Source organism: Anguilla rostrata, chromosome 5 (assembly GCF_018555375.3).
Source record: "Anguilla rostrata isolate EN2019 chromosome 5, ASM1855537v3, whole genome shotgun sequence".
Lineage (NCBI taxonomy): Eukaryota > Metazoa > Chordata > Actinopteri > Anguilliformes > Anguillidae > Anguilla > Anguilla rostrata.
In genome coordinates this window covers 60046558-60070434 of record NC_057937.1, presented here as the reverse complement: position 1 = coordinate 60070434, position 23877 = coordinate 60046558, and the positions used below count along the sequence as shown (strand labels likewise).

Below are 23877 nucleotides of genomic sequence, written 5' to 3'. Positions count from 1 at the left end.
GCACACAGCTCCTCATCAGGAAAACAAACTGAGGAAGCTCCAGACCCAAGAATCCAAGAAGCATATTTATTATCGTTAATAACAATAAAAAACAAGTTATGAAACGGTTCATAGGTCATTGCACAACATTCCTCTTTACACAGACGATAATCATAGTATAAGTCCACAAAAGGAAAAGAGGAAAGCAAGCAAGAAAGAAAGAAAGAAAGAGGGGGGGGAAAAAACAAAGGAACAGAAGGAGGAAGGGTTGGGTCATTTTCAAAGAGGTCCAGTTTAGTACATCACATCCATGACTCACTCACACACAGCAGGAAACAGCAAAAACAGCAGCTACGCTTAAATCAATGTTTTTTTTTTTTTTTTTGTTCATTTTTTTTTGTTTTGTTAAATTGACCATGCAGATAGATTTATCTCCTCCGGTCCCAGGCAAATCGGTGTTAATCTGCTATAGTACGCATGCCATAACATTCGCATTAGATACAACAACGAAATGCATCAAACTTGGCCAGTATTGGAAAGTAAGTACACAATATATAAAAAAACTTCAAACATATACGCAGTTAACGGCTCGAATTATTTTGGCATCTCAAGTCTTGAAATGTGCTGGAATCCCATCCGTGTTCCAAACTTCATTTAAGTGGCATTTCGTTTTTAGGCAAACTCGCATACCTCAGCTCTTCTTACATACATTTATAATCCACATTGTTCTCAGTACAATACCATTATTACAAAGTAATATTTCAGTTCGCTGGATGCTTCAATGAACATCAATGTAAAAAGGCAAAAATGTCTGGACTCAAGAAACCAGCTCCACCCCAAGCTGCTTCAGTAAACGGGTCCCCATGCTAGCACGCTTATCAAACTCGTTTTCCCGTTCTACGCAACACCGTGGGACGGATAATCCCACAATTTTCCCGACATTTCCGACACCTACCTAGCCAACCGCACCCGAATCACGTATGGTCCCCCGTGCAACGTTGACCTCCGGACTTCTCTCACATTTGTAGTATTAAAACACGTTTATACTCAGCTTCATCCTCACAAGTTAAGAACATGTGTTAAATGGTTGATCCCACGTAGTGCTCTCGTTAAGTGCAATCACTTTGTGTCTTTGTTAGCCCCGCCCCCCCTCCCAGACTCCCCCTGGAGAAAAGGGGGGCGTGGCCTCAGGACGAGGCAGATTCACCGAGGCGCCTCACACTCTGAAAGCGGCTGTTGGTCTCCCAGCCTTCGTTGTCACGACAGCAGCAGGTCCGCGCCGAGTCATAAGGGCTTGTCGATGACCGTGACGCCTGTGGGAAAGACAGCGGCCATTTTGTTTTACGCAGCGGGAACATTGTGGTGGCTCTTTCCGTCCCCGGTCTCTTGCTGGGGTCGTCCTGCGTCAGGGACGTCAAACCCCAGTCCAGGAGGGCCTGCAGTGTCTGCCGGTTTCTGTGCTTTCATTTCAAACGGCAGACGATATAGGCCTCAGGAGCAAAGGTGAGGGGACCCCTCAGCCAATCAGAGGCTTAAAAATTAGTACTTAGGTGCTGAAAGCAGCAGACACTGCAGGCTCCAGGTCTGGAGTCTGAGATCCCCGCCACACGTGAGGTTGACCAGGCTTTACAATGACTGCGTTGTTGCTGTTCTTGTTTGTGTTAGTGTTAAACAGTTTAACCTACAGGGTCCAAGTTGAACTATGCGGTTGTTCCCTGCACTTGGAACGGTACTTCTCTCTAGGGTTTTCGACACACTTGTTCCTGGTTATGGTTATACACTTTGTTATACGTCGCTCTGGATAAGAGCGTCTGCCAAATGCCTGTAATGTAATGTAAATACATAACAATAATAATCTAGTTCATATGAAATGATGAGAACCTTCAAAAACTCCTCTCTCCGTCTTAACCCGTTCCCTCCTTCTCTCACTCACTCCTCTTCCACTCCCTCCTTCCCCCATGCCCCCTTTCCCCTTCTCTCACTTCCTCCTCCCTCTATCCCCCTCTCCCTATCACTCTACTGTCCACTATGTCCACTCTCTCTCTCTCCTCCTTCCCCTCTCTCTCCCTTTCGCACCTTCCCTTCTCACTTTCTGTCTCTCCTCCTCCTTCCCCCCCCACCCCCGCTCACCTGCATAGCTCCTCCCCGTGCTCATGCAGGAGGGCAGTAGGGTCCACTTGTCAGTGCTGGGGTTGTAGAACTCCACGGACGCCAGGTTACAGGAGCCGTCGTCTCCTCCAATCACGTACAGCAGATTGCTCACGGCGCACACCCCTGTGGGACAAAGGGACAGAGCGCGATGTATCTGTGAATGCTCTTGACACTGGGAGGCACTTAACCCCCATTATACAGTACATCTCCAGCCAACATGAGCATTGGAAAAGTACTGTGTGAACGCTTCTCCTAAATTCAGCTTAAAATGTAAAAGCCAAAACGAAGTAAAAACAGGCGGAGCTGCAATATTCTATCCGCAGTAGATTGGCCAAAGCAAACCTTGTGCCAGAAACCGCGTGGTGAGGGCTGGCTGCAGTTGGCGGTTTTGGCGGCGCTGCTCACCGGCGTTTCTCCGGCACATGTTCATGTCGGCGACCTGCTTCCAGGTGTTGGTGGCGGGATCGTACACCTCACAGCTCTTCCTCACCAGCGGCCCGTCGTGCCCCCCAACGGCGTACAGCAGCCCTTTCAGCACCCCAACACCTGCACAGGAGAGACCAGCCTGTCAGCACCCCAACACCTGCACAGGAGAGACCAGCCTGTCAGCACCCCAACACCTGCACAGGAGACCAGCTGTCAGCACCCCCACTGACAGGAGAACCCAGCCTGTCACACCCCAACACCCACAGGAGAGACCAGCCTTTCAGCACCCCAACACCTGCACAGGAGAGACCAGCCTGTCAGCACCCCAACACCTGCACAGGAGAGACCAGCCTTCAGCACCCCAACACCTGCACAGGAGAGACCAGCCCTTTCAGCACCCCAACACCTGCACAGGAGAGACCAGCCCTTTCAGCACCCCAACACCTGCACAGGAGAGACCAGCCTGTCAGCACCCCAACACCTGCACAGGAGAGACCAGCCTTTCAGCACCCCAACACCTGCACAGGAGAGACCAGCCCTTTCAGCACCCCAAAACCTGCACAGGAGAGACCAGCCTGTCAGCACCCCAACACCTGTACAGGAGAGACCAGCCTGTCAGCACCCCAACACCTGCACAGGAGAGACCAGTCTTCAGCCCAAAACCCTGACAGGCATCCACACCTGTACAGGAGAGACCAGCCTGTCAGCACCCCAACACCTGCACAGGAGAGACCAGCCTGTCAGCACCCCAACACCTGCACAGGAGAGACCAGCCTGTCAGCACCCCAACACCTGCACAGGAGAGACCAGCCTGTCAGCACCCCAACACCTGCACAGGAGAGACCAGCCTATCAGCACCCCAACACCTGCACAGGAGAGCACCCCAACACCTGCACAGGAGAGACCAGCCTATCAGCACCCCAACACCTGCACAGGAGAGCATCCCAACACCTGTACAGGAGAGACCAGCCTATCAGCACCCCAACACCTGTACAGGAGAGACCAGTCTATCAGCACCCCAACACCTGCACAGGAAAGCACCCCAACACCTGTACAGGAGAGACAAGACTTTCAGTACCCCAACACCTGTACAGGAGAGACAAGCCTGTCAGAACCCCAACACCTGCACAGGAAAGCATCCCAACACGTGTACAGGAGAGACAAGACTTTCAGCACCCCAACACCTGTACCGGAGAGCACCCCAACACCTGTACAGGAGAGACCAGCCTATCAGCACCACAACACCTGTACAGGAGAGCACCCCAATATCTGCACAGGAGAGCACCCCAACACCTGTACCGGAGAGCACCCCAACACCTGTACCGGAGAGACCAGCCTGTCAGCACCACAACTGATAAATGCAACTGGGCGCTCCCGATCATGGAGATCAAGGAGGGACCAGCGTGGGAAAAGCAGAAAATAAAAGAAAATGGCGGTGAGGAGCAGCAGCACTGACCGGCGCCGCTGCGTCGCGTGCTCATTTCCGCGATGTAGGTCCACTCGTTGGTGTTGGGGTTATAAGCCTCCACAGTGCTGAGGCACTGACGTGTGGCCCCATCGTAGCCCCCTACCGCGTACAGTATCCCTGAAACACACATCAGACAGAGCTGTGAGGACCGTTTCACACACACACACACACACACACACATACACATCCCCCTACTGCGTACAGTATCCCTGAAACACACATCAGACAGGGCTGAGGACACACACACACACACACACATACACATCCCCCTACTGCGTACAGTATCCCTGAAACACACATCAGACAGGGCTGAGGACCAACACACACACACACACACACATCCCCCTACAGCGTACAGTATCCCTAAAACACACATCAGACAGGGCTGTGAGGACCGTTTCACACACACACACACACACACACACAGGCATATATACACACATACACACACTCATACACACACACACACACACACACACACATACACAAATCCCCCGACCGCGTACAGTATCCCTAAAACACACATCAGACAGGGCTGTGAGGACCGTTTCACACACACACACACACACACACACACACATGCATACAGCCACACACACACACACAAAGCAGCAGGTGGTCGCATGCCATACAAGCTCTGTGGGGATGAGCAGTTCTAGAATAGTCTGAAAAACAACCACAGCTGGCTGACTGCATCGTCCTCTAAAACTTCTTTTGAAACATCTTCCTGTCTCAAATCCCAGAGGAAGGCCTCCTTCAGGCTTCAGGAATTAATTATTGCGACGGAAACCAAGGTCTAATTTTAACTTAATTTTCCGAACAATGATAAAATACCATGTGATGTTTGTTTTTTTTTTTTCAGGACGTTTTTTTTTTTTTTTTCTACACACCGCAAAAAAAAGTTTTGGCGGCCACAGCCCCTTACCGGCGACGACTCCGACGCCCACGCTGCTGCGGCGGGTGTTCATGGGCACGATGTGGAACCACTCGTTGGTCTTGGCGTTGTACGCTTCCACCGTCGACAGACCTGCCGGGGAGAAACGAGGCACAGTTCCTGAGCACGGCGTCCGTCGCTCCCGACTACGTCGCATTACCCGTTCTCTCCACTAGATGGAACACTTCTTTCTTACTGGAACCACATTTTGAATGCTGCGCAGGGTGCATCCAACCCCAAGTCCTGGAAGGCTGCGGGGGTCTACAGGTTTTCGAGATTTCAGGTTTCATTCAGCTGTCAATTAACCTGTCTTTAGCCAATCAGAGGCTTAAATGAATCATTGGGCCTGAAAAATGCTGACAAAAAGTAGACACTAAAACAATCCAGGACTAGAGTTTGACACCTGTGCTATAGTGGAAATTCATTCAAGTTTTAACTGTACTTTATTTAAGACTTTTGTAAGTCACTATGGTTAAAAAAAATTTTAATCGCACCGGACATTCTACAGTAGTAGGACAACTCTCCAACTACCTCCTCCCATCTCTTCTTTCATTCCATTGTACGTTTTAGACAGTAACAGGTTTGGTTGCAAATTCTCAGGGGTCTGCCTTTTCAAATTTAACCGCCATTTCCAGCAATTCCACGGCCATTTTCTTTTCGGGCCATTTAAACCAGGTCTGGAGCCGCTCTGGTCAGGCGGCGGCGCTGCTTCCCCAGACCAGACAGCGGGGAGCGATGCCAGAGCCGTGAGAAGGGGAAGGCAGGAGAACACGAGCACCGAACGGCGCCCTGGGTACCTGTGCTCCCGTCGAACCCCCCGACGGCGTAGAGGAGCCCGTTGAGCATGGCCGACCCCAGCGTGCTGCGCCGGTCCTGCATGCTGGCCACGCAGATCCACTGGTCTTTGGCCGGGTCGTAGGAGTCCACCGTGCGCACCCTCAGCGACCCGTTGAACCCGCCGATGGCGTAGACCAGCCCCCCCATATAGACCACACCTGGAACAAGGACAGGGCAGGGGTGAGACACGGCGTCCTGCAAAACGCCACGGAGACAGACGTCATGGAGATGCCATGTAGAGAGACGTCATGGTGACACCATGGAGATGCCGTGGAGACAGACGTCATGGAGATGCCATGGAGAGAGACGTCATGGAGAGAGACGTCATGGAGACGCAATGGAGACGCCATGGAGATCCCATGGACAAAGACGTCATGGGGACTAATCATGGTCTTCAATCAAGGCCTTAATTAGTAGAATCAGGCGTTGTAGTGCTGGGCTAAGACAATAACCTGCAGCCACACCAGCCCTAATCATATAAGACCGGACACCCTTGGTCATGACTCATCAGATACTCTGTACACTGTGTTATTAAGACTGAAAGTTCCCAGAAGCCGCAACATTCCGATGTAATGCACCTTCTTAAAGCTCATTAAAGTTGGTTATTTGCGCAAGGGCTTCATCAAGGAGGGAGAAACTGTTCCTCTCAAGTCTTGGCTTTTGACCGGGACCGTAAGCGGGGTATTTGGGGAGAGAACTCAAACCTGCTCGGCATCTCCGGGACGGAAGCTCGGCCGCCTGGTACCAGCGCTCCTCCTCGAAGTCGTAGCACTCCACACTGCGGATGGCCTTCGGGGCCTGGCCTCCCACCACAACCATCACCTGCACCAATCAGAACACAGCAGGTCACAAACCCCGCCTCCCACCACAACCATCACCTGCACCAATCAGAACAGAGCAGGTCACAAACCCCACCTCCCACAGTGCTAGACACTCCCACTGTATGTCCAGCTAATATGTACAGGTGTCAAAAAAAACCTTTAGTTACTGAACGATTTTAAATCACACTTTATGAGACACCCTTGCCCATGGTGATATGCAATGCTTACAAGCTTACATTCTCATTTCATTTAAGTCCATATTTTGAGGGTTTTCCAGATTCTGGTAAATTGCCCTTCACTAAGTGTGCCACACTGAACTCAAAACCAGTTCCTTCCAGGGTAACACAAATTGTCCACACAACGCTACTGGAATGTCTCGTCAGTGTTATAACATGGGCACTACATGGCAGCAACAGGCTATACCAACGTTCTACCTTGGGTAGGCTGATAGTTCTGTACCACTCTACCTGGGGGTAGGCTGATAGTTCAGTACCGCTCTACCTTGGGCAGGCTGACGGGGGTCCTCATCCTGGTCCGGACCGTCTTCATCAGCGCTCGCTGGTCGGCGGGCAGCAGGTGGTACTTCATCGCTTCGATGAGGTAATCTTTACAAGCGCTGCTGTTCTTCACCAGGGTCTCCTCCTCAACTCTCTGGGAAAAGAGACGCAGAAAAATGGCATTCAGACCCAGCGTCTGCGATGAATCGTGTGTAATATCGTCCTCATAAACCACTGCAAGGGCACCTTCTTACTACAGTCTTTTAGTGAAGTATCAGTGAACTTTGAATATTTATTATTCAAAGCTACCATTTACAATTCAAGGGCACTAGCGGACCGACTGAGGGAGAGGGAGGGTGTAAATTCGGTCTATTATGTTTTCCAACACGTCCACAGAAGCCTGGGGGGCCATTCGGTGAAAAGATGCTTTTCCCCCTTTCCATAAGCAACCAAAATTCTGCATATTCAGTTCCTGTTTCAAAAAATCCCTGCTGCAATATGCTACAATTTTCTTTTTTGGGAATGCAGTGTGACGGAACACAAGAACACGCACGCACGTACGCACGTACCTGTACCAGGTACTCCCGGGAGAGCAGGGGGAGACGCACGTGCTCCATGAGGCGAGCCATGTGCTCCTGCCGCACGTCCTTGTCGTGGGTTACCCAGGCGATCACGGCCTCGAACACCTGCGCGTCGCAAACACAAGCACGAACGATGAACGACCGCCTCCGGCACCTGCGCGACCAATCACAGCTCTGCTCCACCGTCCAGAGCCATCGCTGGATGTAGGCTAACGTGTAGGCTAGCAGAATACCCTTTACCGATTAAAAGGCAAACAATAACAGCCTTACAACTCCAGCGACCTGCTTTTCCTAGTAAATATGATTGTTAATCAATAGTGGGAATTATGCCCAAGCACCACGTCCAATTTCACCATGCCCCACCCACAAAAGCTTAGGCCACCCACCAATTTCTGTTCCAGGAATGGGCACACCAGATAATAAATGCCATCTTTATGACATAATTGAGCCTTTTCCATTATTATTTTTTTGCTGATACTGAAAAAGCTCCACACAGGAAAGACTGAAGAAGGGGATTAGGGGTCATATGGTCTGGGTTTATACGGGATGGGGGGCTGACGTACCTTCTCCTCAGACGGGATGGTCAGCTTGTCGCTGGCGATTAGGCTGCACACCTGCTCCATGCCCAGGTTCAGAAACTCCTCACTCAGCACCACCTCTGAAAAGTGCTGCTCTGTGGGGGGGGGGGGGGGGGGGGTTACCACATACATGAAAACATGAAAACTTCCTGCAGTCGCTGTACATGATAAACTACCATAGAGACTTCCCTCAGACTCTGTACATGATAAACTACCATAGAGACTTTCCTCAGACTCTGTACACGATAAACTACCATAGAGACTTCCCTCAGACTCTGTACACGATAAACTAACATATACATTTCTCTCAGTTTCTGTACCGTGAAATGTGTAAACAGTACATGGGCCTGAATACTTCAGCAGGCCGCTGTACATTTTGTTAGACGTTCCCCGCTAAAGTGATACATCTGCACCACGATGCTCAATTCAAACTGACCACACCGCAGGACCACTGCATTGCTTCATCACATCGCCACAGCAAAACACCACGAATTACCAAAGAGGGCATTTGCAGACTTGTGTCCTTTTCATTGGACTGCAGTTTGGGCCGTGCATACGCTGCGCGGGCTTAGCCAACCCTAAAGGGCCGCAGTCACAGGCTTTACAGCGAGCAGCACAGTGAAATTCTCACGGCAACAGGTACCGGGCTGCCGTCCAATAGCAGCGGCCGACGCCAGGGAAACAGGAACCGGCACTGTCTGTGGGGTCAGCTGGTTGCCAGGGAAACCCAGAGACGGCAACCGCCTGTTAACTGCATCCGGCTATCGCCGAGACGCGAGACGTTTCAAAGGGCTTTTCCGGCATCAACGTGTGACCCGTGGAGCGTGACCCCTGACCTCTGATGGCTCTTTGAGGTCAACGATGCATTTTCTTTTTTTTCTTTTCTTTTTTAAGTTATAGTTCTTTTTTGAGTCTCTCAATGAGACACAAATGTTTTATGTAGATTTTTTTTCCCTGAAACGTTAACTGCCTGTAAAATGTTTTTTTTTTTGGTTTTTTTTTTGGGAAAACTGACAAATGAAAGGTTTAAAAGTTTAAAGACTTAACCACTACGCAACACCCCCTTTTTTGTTATTTTTAGCTTGGGACAGTCTTATTTTGGAATAAAGCAGAGTGAGCTTTGGGTTTCAGCTCTGTCTGTCTGCAGTGCTGAACACCAGCAGCGATCGACAGAAGCACCGGATGAAAGACGCAGAGTCGTGTTTTTCGCCGAGTTCACACAGTTTCGCTCTCAGCGTGCGGACTGGAGAAGAGCGCAGCGCAGCGCAGCCCGGACCAGCCCCAAAACCCACGCCGTCAACCCCGCTCGATCCCCTGCCCACGCTCTGTGCTGACCTCACCTCCTAGAACCTTCTCCTGAAGGACAGAGCCCACCCCCCCCCGGCGTTTTTACGGTTCCCTCATTACGACCCGCCCGCCCTCTGCGACCCCCCTTTTGATCTACGCGTCCCACTTCCGCTCTGACTACGCCGGACGTGCCCATTAGCCCGGCACAGCCCGACGCTAACGTGCATCTGCGGTGACCCCACGTCCGGCCGCCCACGCCGCTCAGCGCAGTCACCAGCGCAGTCACGCTGCGAGTGCGGTCCCACGGGCAGGAGTCCTGCAATAACACAGTTCCTGTTTAATAAGGCTCAATGCCTGGGGTCACAGGGTGATTAAGGAACACACTGCTCGAGTACATATATCTAAAGGAGCGCAGCATGTACTAAAGAGGACAAGAGACATTAATATCAGCCCCATGCTCTGGATAAGGAATCTTTACTGGAATAAAACCCAGCGCTGAATCTCGCTCTCTGGCCTGTTCTGTCATCTGAATGTTTCAGCCTGTTCAGAAATTCTTCACTGCTCCCCAAAAAACCTCCGCACCCAAAAGCCACACAAGACAGAGATCAGCAGTTACTCTTATTTCTGTTTTGTTATACCATTATCTATAAAAGCTTTACTTAAGCAAGCAAAACATTCACTTTGGTTTAGAGTTTGCTAAGCAGGACAAATAAAAGCTGACAGAGAGGAGTACAGTGATGCTGCAGCTCTTCAAAGACTCCAGACAGCGCTGAAGCCATCAGGGCTGTGGCTCTTACCTGCGCAGGTGTTGATCTATCCCAGCAGGCCATGCAAGCGGCTCTTACCTGCGAAGGTGTTGGCCTGGCCCAGCAGACTGTGGCTCATACCTGTGGAGGTATAGATCTATCCCAGCAGGCTGTGCGTGAGGCTCTTACCTGCAAAGGTGTTGGCCTGGCCCAGCAGACTGTGGCTCATACCTGTGGAGGTATAGATCTATCCCAGCAGGCCGTGCGCGAGGCTCTTACCTGCGAAGGTGTTGGCCTGGCCCAGCAGCTGGCTGCAGGCGTGCATGTCGGCGAAGGCGCGGATGCCCAGGCAGTTTGTGGGGTGCAGCTGGGAGCTGAGGAACTCACAGCAGGCCTGCTTCACATCCTGCAGCTGGAGCAGCCCTGCAGCCGGGAGCAGCACCTGCGCAAACACAATCATATACTGTAAACATATATATACACACACACACACACACCCTGCAGCTGGAGCAGCCCTGTGGCCGGCAGCAGCACCTGAGGAAACACACACACACAGAATATATACATTTATATATGTAAACACACACACACACGCACTGTATATATACATATATATACACACACACACTGTATATATACATATATATACACACACACACAGTATATATACATATATATACACACACACTGTATATATACATATATATATATATACATATATACACACACACACTGTATACGTACATATATATACACACACACACATTGTATATACACATATATATATAGACACACACACACACTGTATATTTATACATATATACACACAAATACTGTATATATAAATGTATAAATACACACACACACTCTATAAATATATCTACGTATACACACACACACACACATGCACGCACACATGCTCACATACTCACACACACAGAGTGAAAAACACACTCACATTCAGGATTTAAAGCAGGACAAATAATCTATTAAACTATTTGATTAATCAGATAATAAAACACGGATTTACTAATATGTCTAATATATGCACATATTCACAGACAAAATGGAAGCGTTAAACAATACACAAGAAACCCCATCTTCGACTTATTGTGCAGTCATATAGCGTATGTTTTCATTTTTTCTATGAAGAAATACTTGTTAACACTGAAACTAAACTGAAAAAGATGTGTTAAACTGCCAATTTCTTTCCATGGACTTAATTTTCTCATCTTCTCCAAAGCAGTTTCCCATTATATTATACACCACTTTGCTGCCATTTACAGTTTACACACTACTATTCCTATAAATACACACCAAATACAGTGTCACAACAAAGCTTAAAATGAATACTAACATGTCACATTCCCACTTTAAAGGTACACCAGCAATGAAAAAGGGGCACCAGTTTGTTAGCAGAGATACAAGCTGAAAAAGGATGCTGAAAAATTCAAAGAAAATATATTTTAATATATTCACTCACACGTCTCCGTGTGTGACAGATCTTGACTCCCACGCACGCAGAAAACGCACGGACACAGACAGGACGAGATTTCTGGACCAGGGCTTTGAATTTTTTTTTTTTTCTCCCAGCAACAACTGCTGGAGAGGAGGGGTAGACACTGCCAAGTGCTGCTCGTACGCACAGAGAGAGCGCCAATCTGTCCTCTCGTTCCCAACGCTCAGGGGACGCGGCGAAAATGGCGCATCATCGACCAGAACGTGAGCGCGTCACTTCAGCTCGGATAAAGACCGCTCGGTCCCGCGAAAAGACGCTCGGGACGGTCCTCTGAGGAGCGGGACCCCAGGGGGAGGCCGCGGAGGTGGACCGCAGTTATAAATCCGTCTCCGTTTGGAAGCGTGCTCGACGCGGTTACCTCATCAATAAATGTGGAGCGTCTGCCAGCCCTGTGCAATAAATATCCGTATTTTTTTAATAGTTACATTACACATAAACAACCAGAGAAAACCTCTAATATCACTGTGAACAATAACAATATCAAGGATGTTGCAGTGGGGATTATAAATACGTTTTATTTTGTTGTTTAAAAAAGAAGAAGAATTATCTTGGAACAGGCTGTTTTGCTGTGCCAGCTGAAATCCGTCCAGATGCCCTCTGCGCCGCGGAATGCTGGGTCTCCACGGCGACTCCCAGCTGAGCGGGTCACCGCGGCGATGGTGGCTCAGCATTATGACCGCTGAGTGGCCAGCCGGGCGGGGTTAGATTAATCGCGCGGGCGCAGCGTGCCGCTGACCCGCTCACTCTCAAGGAGAGTCACCGCCTCTTTGATCGAAACCCGTCTCACGTGTCCGTTCTAAATTTAGGAGCGCACGCCCATTGTTCAACCGTTGCGTCCTCTCTTTAATCATCGTCTCACACTGGCTCTCCAGAGAGAGGGAGAGAGACAGAGTGAGAGAGAGAGCGAGAGACAGTGAGTGTGTGTGTGAGAGAGAGAGAGAGAGAGAGAGCGAGAGTGTGTGTGAGAGAGAGAGAGCCAGAAAGAGAGAGAGAGAGAGAGAGAGACAGAGTGAGAGAGAGCGAGAGAGAGAGAGAGACAGAGTGAGAGAGAGAGAGAGAGCGAGAGAGAGGAGTGTGTGTGTGTGTGGAGAGAGAGTGTGTGTGAGAAAGAGAGCCAGAGAGAGAGAGAGAGAGGCCAGAGAAAGATTTTGTGAGAGAGAGAGGGAAAGAGAGAGAGTATGTGAGAGAAAGAGCAAGAGAGAGAGCCAGAGAGAGAGAGTGTGTGAGAGTGCGAAAGAAAGAGAGAGAGAGAGAGAGAGAAAGATGGAGTCTCCAGGGACACAGCTCAGCACAGCGGGACACTGTCTACTTTAGGTTCTGCAAGCCCTGTCCCGACAGCCCAACTCCCACAATGCACTGTGTGCAAGCGTCAATTATGACCAAACGCACGCGGCACACACAGCCTACAGGTCTAAAAACGGGATGGATTTTCTGCGCTGGTTCAATTGCTTTTTTAAAGACCTGACACAATCATTTTTTTTCCTGCATTTCAAGTGTTCATTAGGCCAAAAGAAAAAAACTACACCTACATTTTCCGATTTCAAAAACAGGAGAATAAGAATGATGCAAAGTAAGCCATGTGTAAACACAAGAGCCAGAGATCTGATGCACTGTGTCTGTTTTGTTATGGATATCTACTTCACGTTCACTTACTGTACGACTAAAAACACACTAAACAGCACACTGCTGATTGGTTAAAACATAAATGGCCGTGACTTATCCAGGAAGCACGCTCTCCATAACAACCAATACCAGATCCGCCATTAGTGGGCAGTAAAAGAACTTGGTTGCTTCCAGAATAAAGAGTAAAAAATAAAATCTCTAAATATCATCTTGGGGGACACCTGGCACCCCCTCCATGGGCACCTGCTTGGGGCATTACACATCCTTACATTTATTTTTCTACATTTGAGGGGAAAAAATTAAGATAATTCATGTGTTGTAATTAACAGCTGTTAACAGTTAAACATTGCGCTTCTAACACCGAATTTGCAATCCGTCTGGTTTATGGAGGGCAGGATATAACTCAAATTAATATTTTGTCTAGGAACAAAAATCACATTAAAATCACATTATCTCATAAAATTTAAATAAGCAATTAAAAACATTTCTATAAACCCTCTGAAGAGTAGGTTTTTTTAGAATGCTTAAAAAAAAAAAATTCTAAGTCAGTGTTCTAGAACTCCATTGCTTTCAATCACCAGTAGTGATCATTACATCGCATTAGAATGCTCAGTTAAGAACATTCTAAATCACATGTTTGTGATGTCACACCTTCAAGGGTTAAACAAATGCCCTGATATTTAAGCATCTGCCCATATGAGCAATCAGGCTAAAACTAAAGAGCAGCATTAATCATAAAATTGATTGGACATGACAGCCAAAGGCCCCATACTTCATCACGCACCCAAGGAGTGTTGGGTACAACTCCCACAGCTAACATTTCCATTCCACCCACCGCGGAGTGGTGGTCAAATCCACACCATCTGTCCCGTGAATGTGTGAGGGGAAGGGGGCGGCTCGCTGGGTAAGACTACAGCTTTGACTCCAACATGCTTTCCTTCCCCACACATAGCCACGTTTCCCTCACGTGTAAGTCCATTTAATTTGGTTTTATTAACTGGACTTACCCTCGCCAAGTAATTTTTGTAATTTCATCTTAAGTTATTCATTTTTACCCTAAAATTTTGGCATCTCCAATACCACCTGAATTTGGAATGTCTGATTATGTACAAGTGTGCTCATGTATGCCCTCGCTGCTGAACTGCTTTTTTTCCCCACACCACAGCTGCAAGCAGCGCATACGAGTACGCAGAGAGTAAGTCACAGGTAATAAACGCTACTATTCCCACCGACCGAATCCCTCCCACTTGTCTCTAAGGGTGAAACAAGACAAAATCTCACACAGTAACAGAAATGTTCTGTCGAAGGTAAGGGTAAATCTTTTTTGGTGCATTGTGTGAATCACTCTCCTTATTTGATAGTAGCCTTAGTTAGCAATACGGCTAACGCAAACAGGATCACAAAATTATAAAGACGGAAAGTCAAAACAAATCATATCATCAGGGAAATAAATACCATCAGTAATGCGATATCGCGAGCGATGCTTTTACCCCCCCCCCCCCCACCCCACCCTTTTTCAAACCAAAGTGCAGCAATCCTCATTACAATTTATGAGGACCTGTTACCACGGTCGCCATGGAAACAAAGGAGACAAAGCAAAGCGCGAGTCGGCGAAATCGCGGAGAGCGCGGCGAGGGGAACGCGGGTTCCAATGGCATTCCCTCATCCGACATTTAGCGCTCCCGCTCCTGTCAAACGCGCTTCACAACCGCCGTCGTGAAGGGAGCTTCGTGTTCCCGCACAGCTCGCTAACGAAATCTGGTGATGGGCAAACGTGATTTCACAAGGGCTAGCCGGAGCGGCTCTCTGCACAATGAACATCTGCAAACATGCCTTCCTGAACCGAAGCCTGAAATTTATCTGAACTTCTTTTCAGAAATCCATCGATACGCATGATGAACACACGGTCTGCGGACAGTGTACAGCAGAACGCAGAGCCTCCATTTACGGACAACAATGCCCTTTCCCTGGGTTTCCTAAACGCAGTCGACCCTGGTTGGCCTTTTTAGCGCACTTCAATGGAGCAGCGAGGGATGGTGTGACCGTGGCAACAGACACTACAATACGTTGAATCACAGGCAATTAGCAGATGCTCGTATCCAGGGCGACACGCACAACTTTTTACATTATTACACACAATCCGTTTACACGGCTGGATACGTAATGAAGCAATGCAAGTTAAGCACTTTGCTGTAGGACACAGTGGCACAGTCCTTCCTGGGAACCGTCCTGAAGGTTTTTCACTCCAATCCTCATAAAGCACACCGCATTCAGCAGCTAGACAGCTGCTAATTGGCAGAATGAGGCGTGGTCTGTTAGGGTCCGGATGAAAACCTACAGGATGGTAGATCTCCAGGAGCAGGGTTGGGCGGGCCCCGCTGTAGCTGTTTTAATGTTTGGCTGCCCAGTGTTGCTGATAAATGAGGGATGCTTTGTTAGGGTTTGGGTGAAAACCCTACAGGACGGTAGACCTCCAGGAACAGGTTTGGGGACCACTGTGAGGCGGCGCGTCAGTCAGGTGACCTCACCTGCACGTTCTCTTCCGTGACCTGGATCTCGGCCGTGTAGACGTAGTCGATGAGCGTCCCGAGCGTCCAGCCGTCCATCTCTTTGATCCGGACCCGCTTGGCCCTGCTCTCGCTCATCTCCCCTGTGAGAGCACAACAGCATCACACACACACACATACACACACACACACACACACACATATACACTCATCTCCCCTGAGAGAGCACAACAGCGTCACACACACACACACATATACACACACACACATACATATACACACACACTAATCTCCCCTGAGAGAGCACAACAGCGTCACACACACACACACACACATATATATACACATATACACACACGCTCATCTCCCCTGGGAGAGCACAACAGTGTCACACACACACACACACACATACACACACATATATATACACACACACACACACATATATATACACACACACATACACACACATATATATACACACACACACACACATATATATACACACACACATACACACACATATATATACACATGTACACACACACTCATCTCCCCTGAGAGAGCACAACAGCGTCACACACACACACACACACATATATACATACACACACACACACATATATACACACACACACACACACACACACACACATATAAACTCATCTCCCCTGATAGAGCACAACAGCGTCACACATACACACACATATATACATACACACACACACACACACATATATACACACACACACACACACACACACATATATACACTCATCTCCCCTGTGAGAGCACAACAGCGTCACACACACACACACACATATATATACACACACATACACATATACACACGCTCATCTCCCCTGTGAGAACGCAACACACACACACACACACACACACACACACACACACACACACACACACACTCACACATACACACGCACACTCACACTCACACACACTCATATATATACACACACATACACATATACACACGCTCATCTCCCCTGTGAGAACGCAACACACACACACACACTCACACACACACTCACACACACACACACACACACTCACACACACTCACACACACACACACACTCACACTCACACTCACACACACACTCACACACAGACCTGTAAACATGGCGTGGAAGTAGGGGCTCCCAGCCGCCAGCACCACCCTGTGAGCAGTTATCTCCACATCCTCCGCCACGATGGTCACGTCACACAGGAGGTTCTGACTGCCAGAGCGAGACAGAACATCAACATCATCATCATCCTTTTTTTAAACATGGCAATAGGTCAGGGGTGCACAACAGGGGCCGATCCGTTTCAGGATTTTGCGCCAACTTCTGCCCTTAATTATTTCATTAGCAGAATCGTACCTTGAGCTGACATCTGTATGACAGCCGCAGATTGCAAGTGCATCCTAAAGATTTTACTGCGCTCAAGTACACGAGTGAACAAGTGTAGGTTATAGAGCTGTCAGATAACTAAAGCTGAGGCAATTGGATGGAACAAAAACCAGCACACAGACCGGCCCTCCAGGACCGCAGTTGTGCACCCCTGCAATAGGTCTTTCGCAAAAAGGCACAACTCAGACAACAAGATCGAACAGAATAGAATTAAGTCACATTATTTTTTTTAAATACATTTCCAGCCATGTGAACAGAGGATATGTAAAATGTGCAGTCCTCTCGGTAAGGGCAATACATAATGCAAGCCCGTATTAAATTATGTGATACTTACACTGCCGAATTAGTGGCTCTGACTGATAAGGGGTTTGTGTGTATTTCAGAGCTAGGCGAACCTAAAGGGGACAATCATCCAGCTCTGGTTCAGAGGCTGTCAGACAGGAAGTACCTCTGTCACGAGCAGCGAAGGTCTGAAGGACCAATCACGTTAGCAAGAAAATCCCCATCAGGACCAACCTACTGCAGCCCACGCCCCTGGGGTTGAAGTGGGTCATTTCACAGGTGTTCCCTGGAAAGGGCTCTGTTGCTCGGAGACGGAGCACATGACTAACGAACAGGTGGAAACGCCGCCCCCGGAGACGTGCAGGCCGTGTGCCGTGTGCTTCCCCAGCTTTATCTAACCCGCACACAGCCTCGTTCTGCCACACCTGTCCTGGGCCTGAGAATGCTGACCCGGCACAATCCAAAAACACATTCAGCCATTTCCAGCGCTAATGACAGAGCGGGTATAATTAAGCTGGGCACAACACCGACACAGTAGCCTTAGATTTTGCAGCATACGTGGCCATACGTGGTTCAGTATAACCGCCATTCAATTTAGCCTTCATGTTGACGGTTGTGTTTTCCCTTATGTAAAGGTGGCGGGTTAGGCAGCAATCTAATCTAAAATTTCACTTCGCGCCTTTTTTTCCCCCCCCCCTGGAGTAGCCGGAAAAAAAAAGATATTAAAAATTCTACTTACTTGAAACTACAGGCTCACTTGCGCAAAAGGATATATTTTAAAAGCCTTCATTGTAGCGGCATATCTGCTGATATTAAGTTAAAAAAAAACTGACCGGTTGTGACCTCACAGGGTCTACACCCTGATGAAGACTATGTGAGGTCAAAAACGGCATTAAGTTTTTAACTTAATACCAGCAGATATGGCTCTACAATACAGGCTTGTAAAATATTTCCTACTGCGCGAGTGTGCCTCAAGTTTCCAGTAAGTGGAATCTTTTTTCGCCTGCTCCTGCTGTAACTCCGTAAGCACCCTGCCTTCAAGAGCACCTGGGTTCGAGTTAGCCTACCTGGCGTCTACCTAAAAAAATTTTTTGGCAGCACTCTACCTCCCCTCCTGTTGAGAATGTTTCCTCCCTATTTAAAGGCGATTTGGCCTGAATCTGACCGACTGTTACCCTGGCAGCGGGATTCGGCCCCGCGAGAGGGCCGTCTGGTAAGTGGGCATTCCGCGTTGGCGCGGAAACGCAAACGCAAACGCAAACGGACGTACGGACGGACGCACGCTGACCTGCGCAGCTCGTTCATGACCTTGAAGGCCTTCTTCATGTGGCGCGGGTTGACGGTCACGGGGCACTGCTTCTCCGACACGTCGTCCTTCAGCTCGTGGGGCTTGTGTTGGCAGAGCTTGGTGCATCTGTGGGCGAGGGCAGACGAGACCGGGCGTGACGCAGAGGCACCCGGAGAGCTGCGCCTTTCCGCCGCGTCAATCATCCCGGTCACAGTCTCCGGCACGACGAGGGACCGTCAGCATTTGTGTGCCGACTTGAATTGTGACAAAAAAAGCCTTTCTATTTGGGACATTTTATTAGGAATGTGAGCTGCGCAATTACTGTACAGCAGCTTCTACCCACAACAAATGTATTTGTACATTTCTTTTATATTTCTTCTCTTTTACGTAGCCTACTTATTTTACAGAGTCAGTGTTTATCTTTTTAACAAAGTTAAATTAGTTATAGCTAAAGGCAGACAACATTTCTGGTGACAATAGAGAGAGAGAGAGAGAGAGAGAGACCTTATCATTCCCCTGTCTGTTCCATGCTATATTACGCACTCGCATAGGCAAATGTTTACTGAAGAATCTCCACCTCAATCTATAGGACAACAACAGGGCTCCACCCCCACAGACATGCATATTTAATTAGACAGGTGAGCACACCTTCAGCTAACCTACTAGCCTATAAGCTTGTGAAGTCCCGGAAGTAAGCCTGTACTGCACATGCTGAGGGAGAAATATTGGAGCTCCCTTTAAAGCGAATGGGCTAGATCAGGCTTTGGAAGGCAGAGTAAAACTTCCCCGACTGCATTCTGAAACGCGATTAACGATCGTTAGCCTACATTTCATATGAAAAGCAGATTGTGAAAATATGTCATATGTAGGCCTAATACAATATGTACGTTCTAATACATATTTTCCCAAAACTTCAGGACCAAAACAACCAATACACAAACTGCTACACATATTGACATTTATGATCACAAAAAATGACTGATGAGGTTTTCTTTGGTACTGTAGTTAAATCACCTTTATTTTCACCATTCCCCATCAATGAGCAGCAAGCTTTTTTGCCCTAAACATGGGCAGGCGGGGTAGTTTCCCCTTCCCAGACTTCACCGCCTGACCCCTCCAACCCTCTCCAGACACTATGTACACTCTATGCTCCACCCCCTGGTCACAGGGCACAGGTGCCTACTGCCACAAAGCTGCGAAGATCATGAAGCTCAAACAGTAGCCAAGATCTTCAACGTCATACATTTCTTCCATATTCACAAATAACTCCACTTCCTCCAAAAAAAGTCACTTACACATTCAGTTTACACCCGTGCTCTCAATCAAAATCAAAGCACAATAATCGTTCGAATAAAAATCACTGGCCAAGTACGAAAGCACATACAAGCGTTTATGTAAAAACATAGATAAATATTTTTTAATTTAGCCTATTACATAGGTTATGTATTAAATACCTTTAGGTATCAAAACTACATAAACAATGTCATACAAACTGAAACCCACAACATAACATCATTCAATCACAGGAAATATCACTTCACACATAATCATATTGCTTCTGCTCAAGTGAATGTAGATCAGACAAAACGAAAAATAAAGCAAGGCAAGTTTGTTAATGTGGAAGTGGTAATGCGTTACATCCTGTCAGGCAAAACCAACATATACTTGATCCTTCAAGGAAAAAACGTGAAACCATCCACTTTAAACTGCAGCCTCCAAATCTGTTCACACGTCACACTGGCTGCACTGAAATGGGAACCGCTATCATACACAACACTGCCTATTATTACCTCACACTCAGACGCTGAAACATAAGAACACATTATGTACCACTGCCTACAGAAACAAGCACCCTATTCCACAGCCAACAAATCTAATTTTACACACAAACTGAATTTAATGCAAATATTCCATACGGAACAGAAATACAAGTGACACGGTACTCTAAATAAAGGGTTTTCACTGGCACAAATGTGGGTCTATTATTGCAGCCTTGCTAGTGCAGAAGTACAGACAAATTAAGTTTTTTTTTTAAAACATTTTTTTTAAACCAAAACTGCCATTCCCTACGCCACTTTTTAAAAAATGTTCAAAATTAGATTCAAAGTGTGTGATTAAAAATATTTTTTTAATCAGTAGTGGAAGACTGAGAAGATAAGAATGTGTCAGAACCTGCCATTAAGACTTTCCCGGAAATGTAATGAATCCCATTTTAGAGAATTTGGTTGCCAAGTTACACAGCTTGGAAGGTTCTAGTGACCTATTCTGATGAGTTACATTCACAGTGACCGTGGACCTATTTTTTTCTACGTGGGCAAAAAGGGAAATTAGAAATATCTTTTTTTTCAAATGGAGGGAAACAAATGGTGAACAGGGAAATGTGCTTCAGTGTCACTGTAGAGATGTAAACCAAATTAAGCAATAAATAAATAATAAATAAATTCTGCCATCCATTGAAAACCTAGCCTACAACTTATCCAGTTCTGCTGGCCTTTGTGTATGAAAGTAATCAGGCATCTGGCTGTTTGGCAACAAATCCAAAGAGAGGGACTTGAATCACACACTAACAGTCCTAATTAAATTAAACATAAGGCACGAAAATAGCTGGCAGAAACTCAGCTACTAAAGGGTGAATGGTGAATCCATATGAAGAAAATTTGATGTTATTTACCGGTCTCTATATATATTTAAAGTATAAAAAGAACACTAAGGAACCAACGTGGTTAACTGGATTCACTGGGGGATCTCCCAACTGTCCATCTGTTCAGGCAGAGTCAAATGTCAGCACATATTGCACCTTCTTAGTTTTACATTTTAGGGGAAAATATGTGCAGCAGAAAGGACTCTTCTGAGGACAAATTATAAGTCAGCGATGCATATGACGCTTCCTGTTCAAAGTAAGACAGAAAGGCGTCAGGCTGTAGTAGCGCACCTATTAGTGTCTCACCAACGTTAAAACACCTGAGACAAAGCAAACGATTCATTCAATGCAAAAAAAATGTTCTATGATGCAGTTATCAAAGCGGCTCCCAACACTGAGGTATGACAAAGGACAACACGCGGACGAGGACACACACACACACACACACACACACACACACACACACACTGAGGCACTGTACGTTACAGTGTTATCTGCATGCTAGGTCTTCCGAATGTCGATCACATCTCGCCACACTGCCGTGGTCGAATCATAAAAAAGCACATGTCGGTTTTCACAAGGGTGATTAGCTGGCTAATGTTTCAATAAGCAATGCATACAGTGCTTCCACGACTGCATAAACTTAACATACATTAAATGTAATAAACGTGAAGCCTTGGAGACATTTCCGATTCCCTCGACACAGACATGCTAGCTAGATATGCATTTATAGCGAACTTGTAGACTAAAAGACAAATATGACAGTTGTAAGAAAACATGGTACTGACTCCTCAACGTGTAAAGCAGCTGTGATTGCAACACAATCTATTGGATTACTACAAGAAGAAGAATACAGTTTTTTTCAGACGGTCAAATCAAAATCAGAACAAAATCGTAATGGTCAACAACGAAATACACTGTTCGGACTAAATGTCTATACTGGTAATCGCAAAGACTGATGGCTAACTCCTGACAAGCAATAGGGCACCCAGCAAGGCTGCAACACTACGCATAATTTACACATCAAACCCAAACCATCCAGGTCCAAACTGAACGACTATTGATGCATGCTCATGAAAAGAAAAACGAACAGGTCAGTAGCCTATAGAAGTAACCAAGAGCATCAAGGCCACTGCATTGTAAACAGCTAGCTGGTTAGCTTGGCAATAGCCTAAACTTTGCAGTTTGTCCATCTATTACCGAGCATTGTTGTATCTTAGCGAGCAGCATTCTGTTCACGTTAGTAGTACATGAATACAAGCAGCAGCACTATTGCCCAATACCAAAACAGTCACCACCACGCCATTCGCTTACATTGGGTTTATTTCCATTGTGTCGCCTCTTTTCAGACCGTGGAAACTGAACGCAGCGGCTTGCACCATTCCATCTCAGAACTGGGTCTTTTTTAAACAGAGAAATGCACACCCAGGTTTTTGTGCCGATGATACGGGTTCCAATCCATTTGGACAGCCACCTCCTAATTCTGCTCCATTGTCGGAAACGGTGACTAGTATTGGTGTGTCATTCAATCTGTTGTAAATTCAGTGTTCGGCATGGGATTTTTCCTCAGCTAGCTCAGCTAAATTAGCTAAGTGATATTCCGTTTTCGAGCACTGCGGCACAGCCCTATAAGTGGATTTCGCTAAGAAATAAATGTACCAAACGATTTGGATATATTCCTTTCCCAAATCGGTCGGTGAACCAGGATACCTGTTATTTTCCCCTGATTGGAATATATAAACAAGGACTGCGAACTGCAAAGACCTTCTTTCAACAGCGCGGACACCCGAAGAGAAAATAGTAGCTCCCTCTGGTTGTGGAAGACTAATGCAACTTTTGGCAACAGCGAGCATTCTTGGCTCACAAATTATTAAGCAAATTAACTCAAAACTATAAATGCAAAGGTTAATATACTGCACTATTTACGAAATACTCATTATCCGTTGCACGTTAAAAGAGAAGTCATGAGTATGCTAGGTGATTAAATCGAGACCGTTAGCTAGCTGTATGAACTTCGCTAAACCTTAATGGCTAAACCCAGGATATGCTCAATGATTTAGATCTATGTGATCCTGTTGTTGTCCTAACTAACATTCAAATAAATAATTTATTTGAAATGATGAAAATATTGAGTTGAGTCTATGTCCCAGATGTAGGCATATATTTTTATTTCGACCATTATTTATTTATTTATTATACGATGTGTTTCCTATAATTAAACATTCGGTCAATTCTGTGAGCTGTGAACTGCTAGTTATGAGCTGTTATGTGAATTGTATGTATTATACGTGTTGATG

The 23877-nt window shown here is 47.0% G+C and overlaps 1 protein-coding gene across 1 annotated transcript; it reads right to left on the bottom strand.

The window, feature by feature from the left end:
* Positions 1 to 52: 52 nt before the first annotated feature.
* Positions 53 to 23386, bottom strand: klhl2 (kelch-like family member 2). Its single transcript, XM_064337495.1, has 15 exons — positions 22895 to 23386; positions 18940 to 19065; positions 17089 to 17195; positions 15976 to 16097; positions 10585 to 10747; positions 8258 to 8367; positions 7683 to 7799; positions 7118 to 7267; positions 6500 to 6617; positions 5756 to 5953; positions 4950 to 5051; positions 4013 to 4141; positions 2536 to 2676; positions 2110 to 2253; positions 53 to 1292 (listed from the first exon to the last, which is right to left on the bottom strand). Exons 1-15 carry the CDS (start codon positions 22960 to 22962, stop codon positions 1264 to 1266), a joined length of 1824 nt encoding a protein of 607 aa, XP_064193565.1. The 5' UTR covers positions 22963 to 23386; the 3' UTR covers positions 53 to 1263.
* Positions 23387 to 23877: the final 491 nt, after the last annotated feature.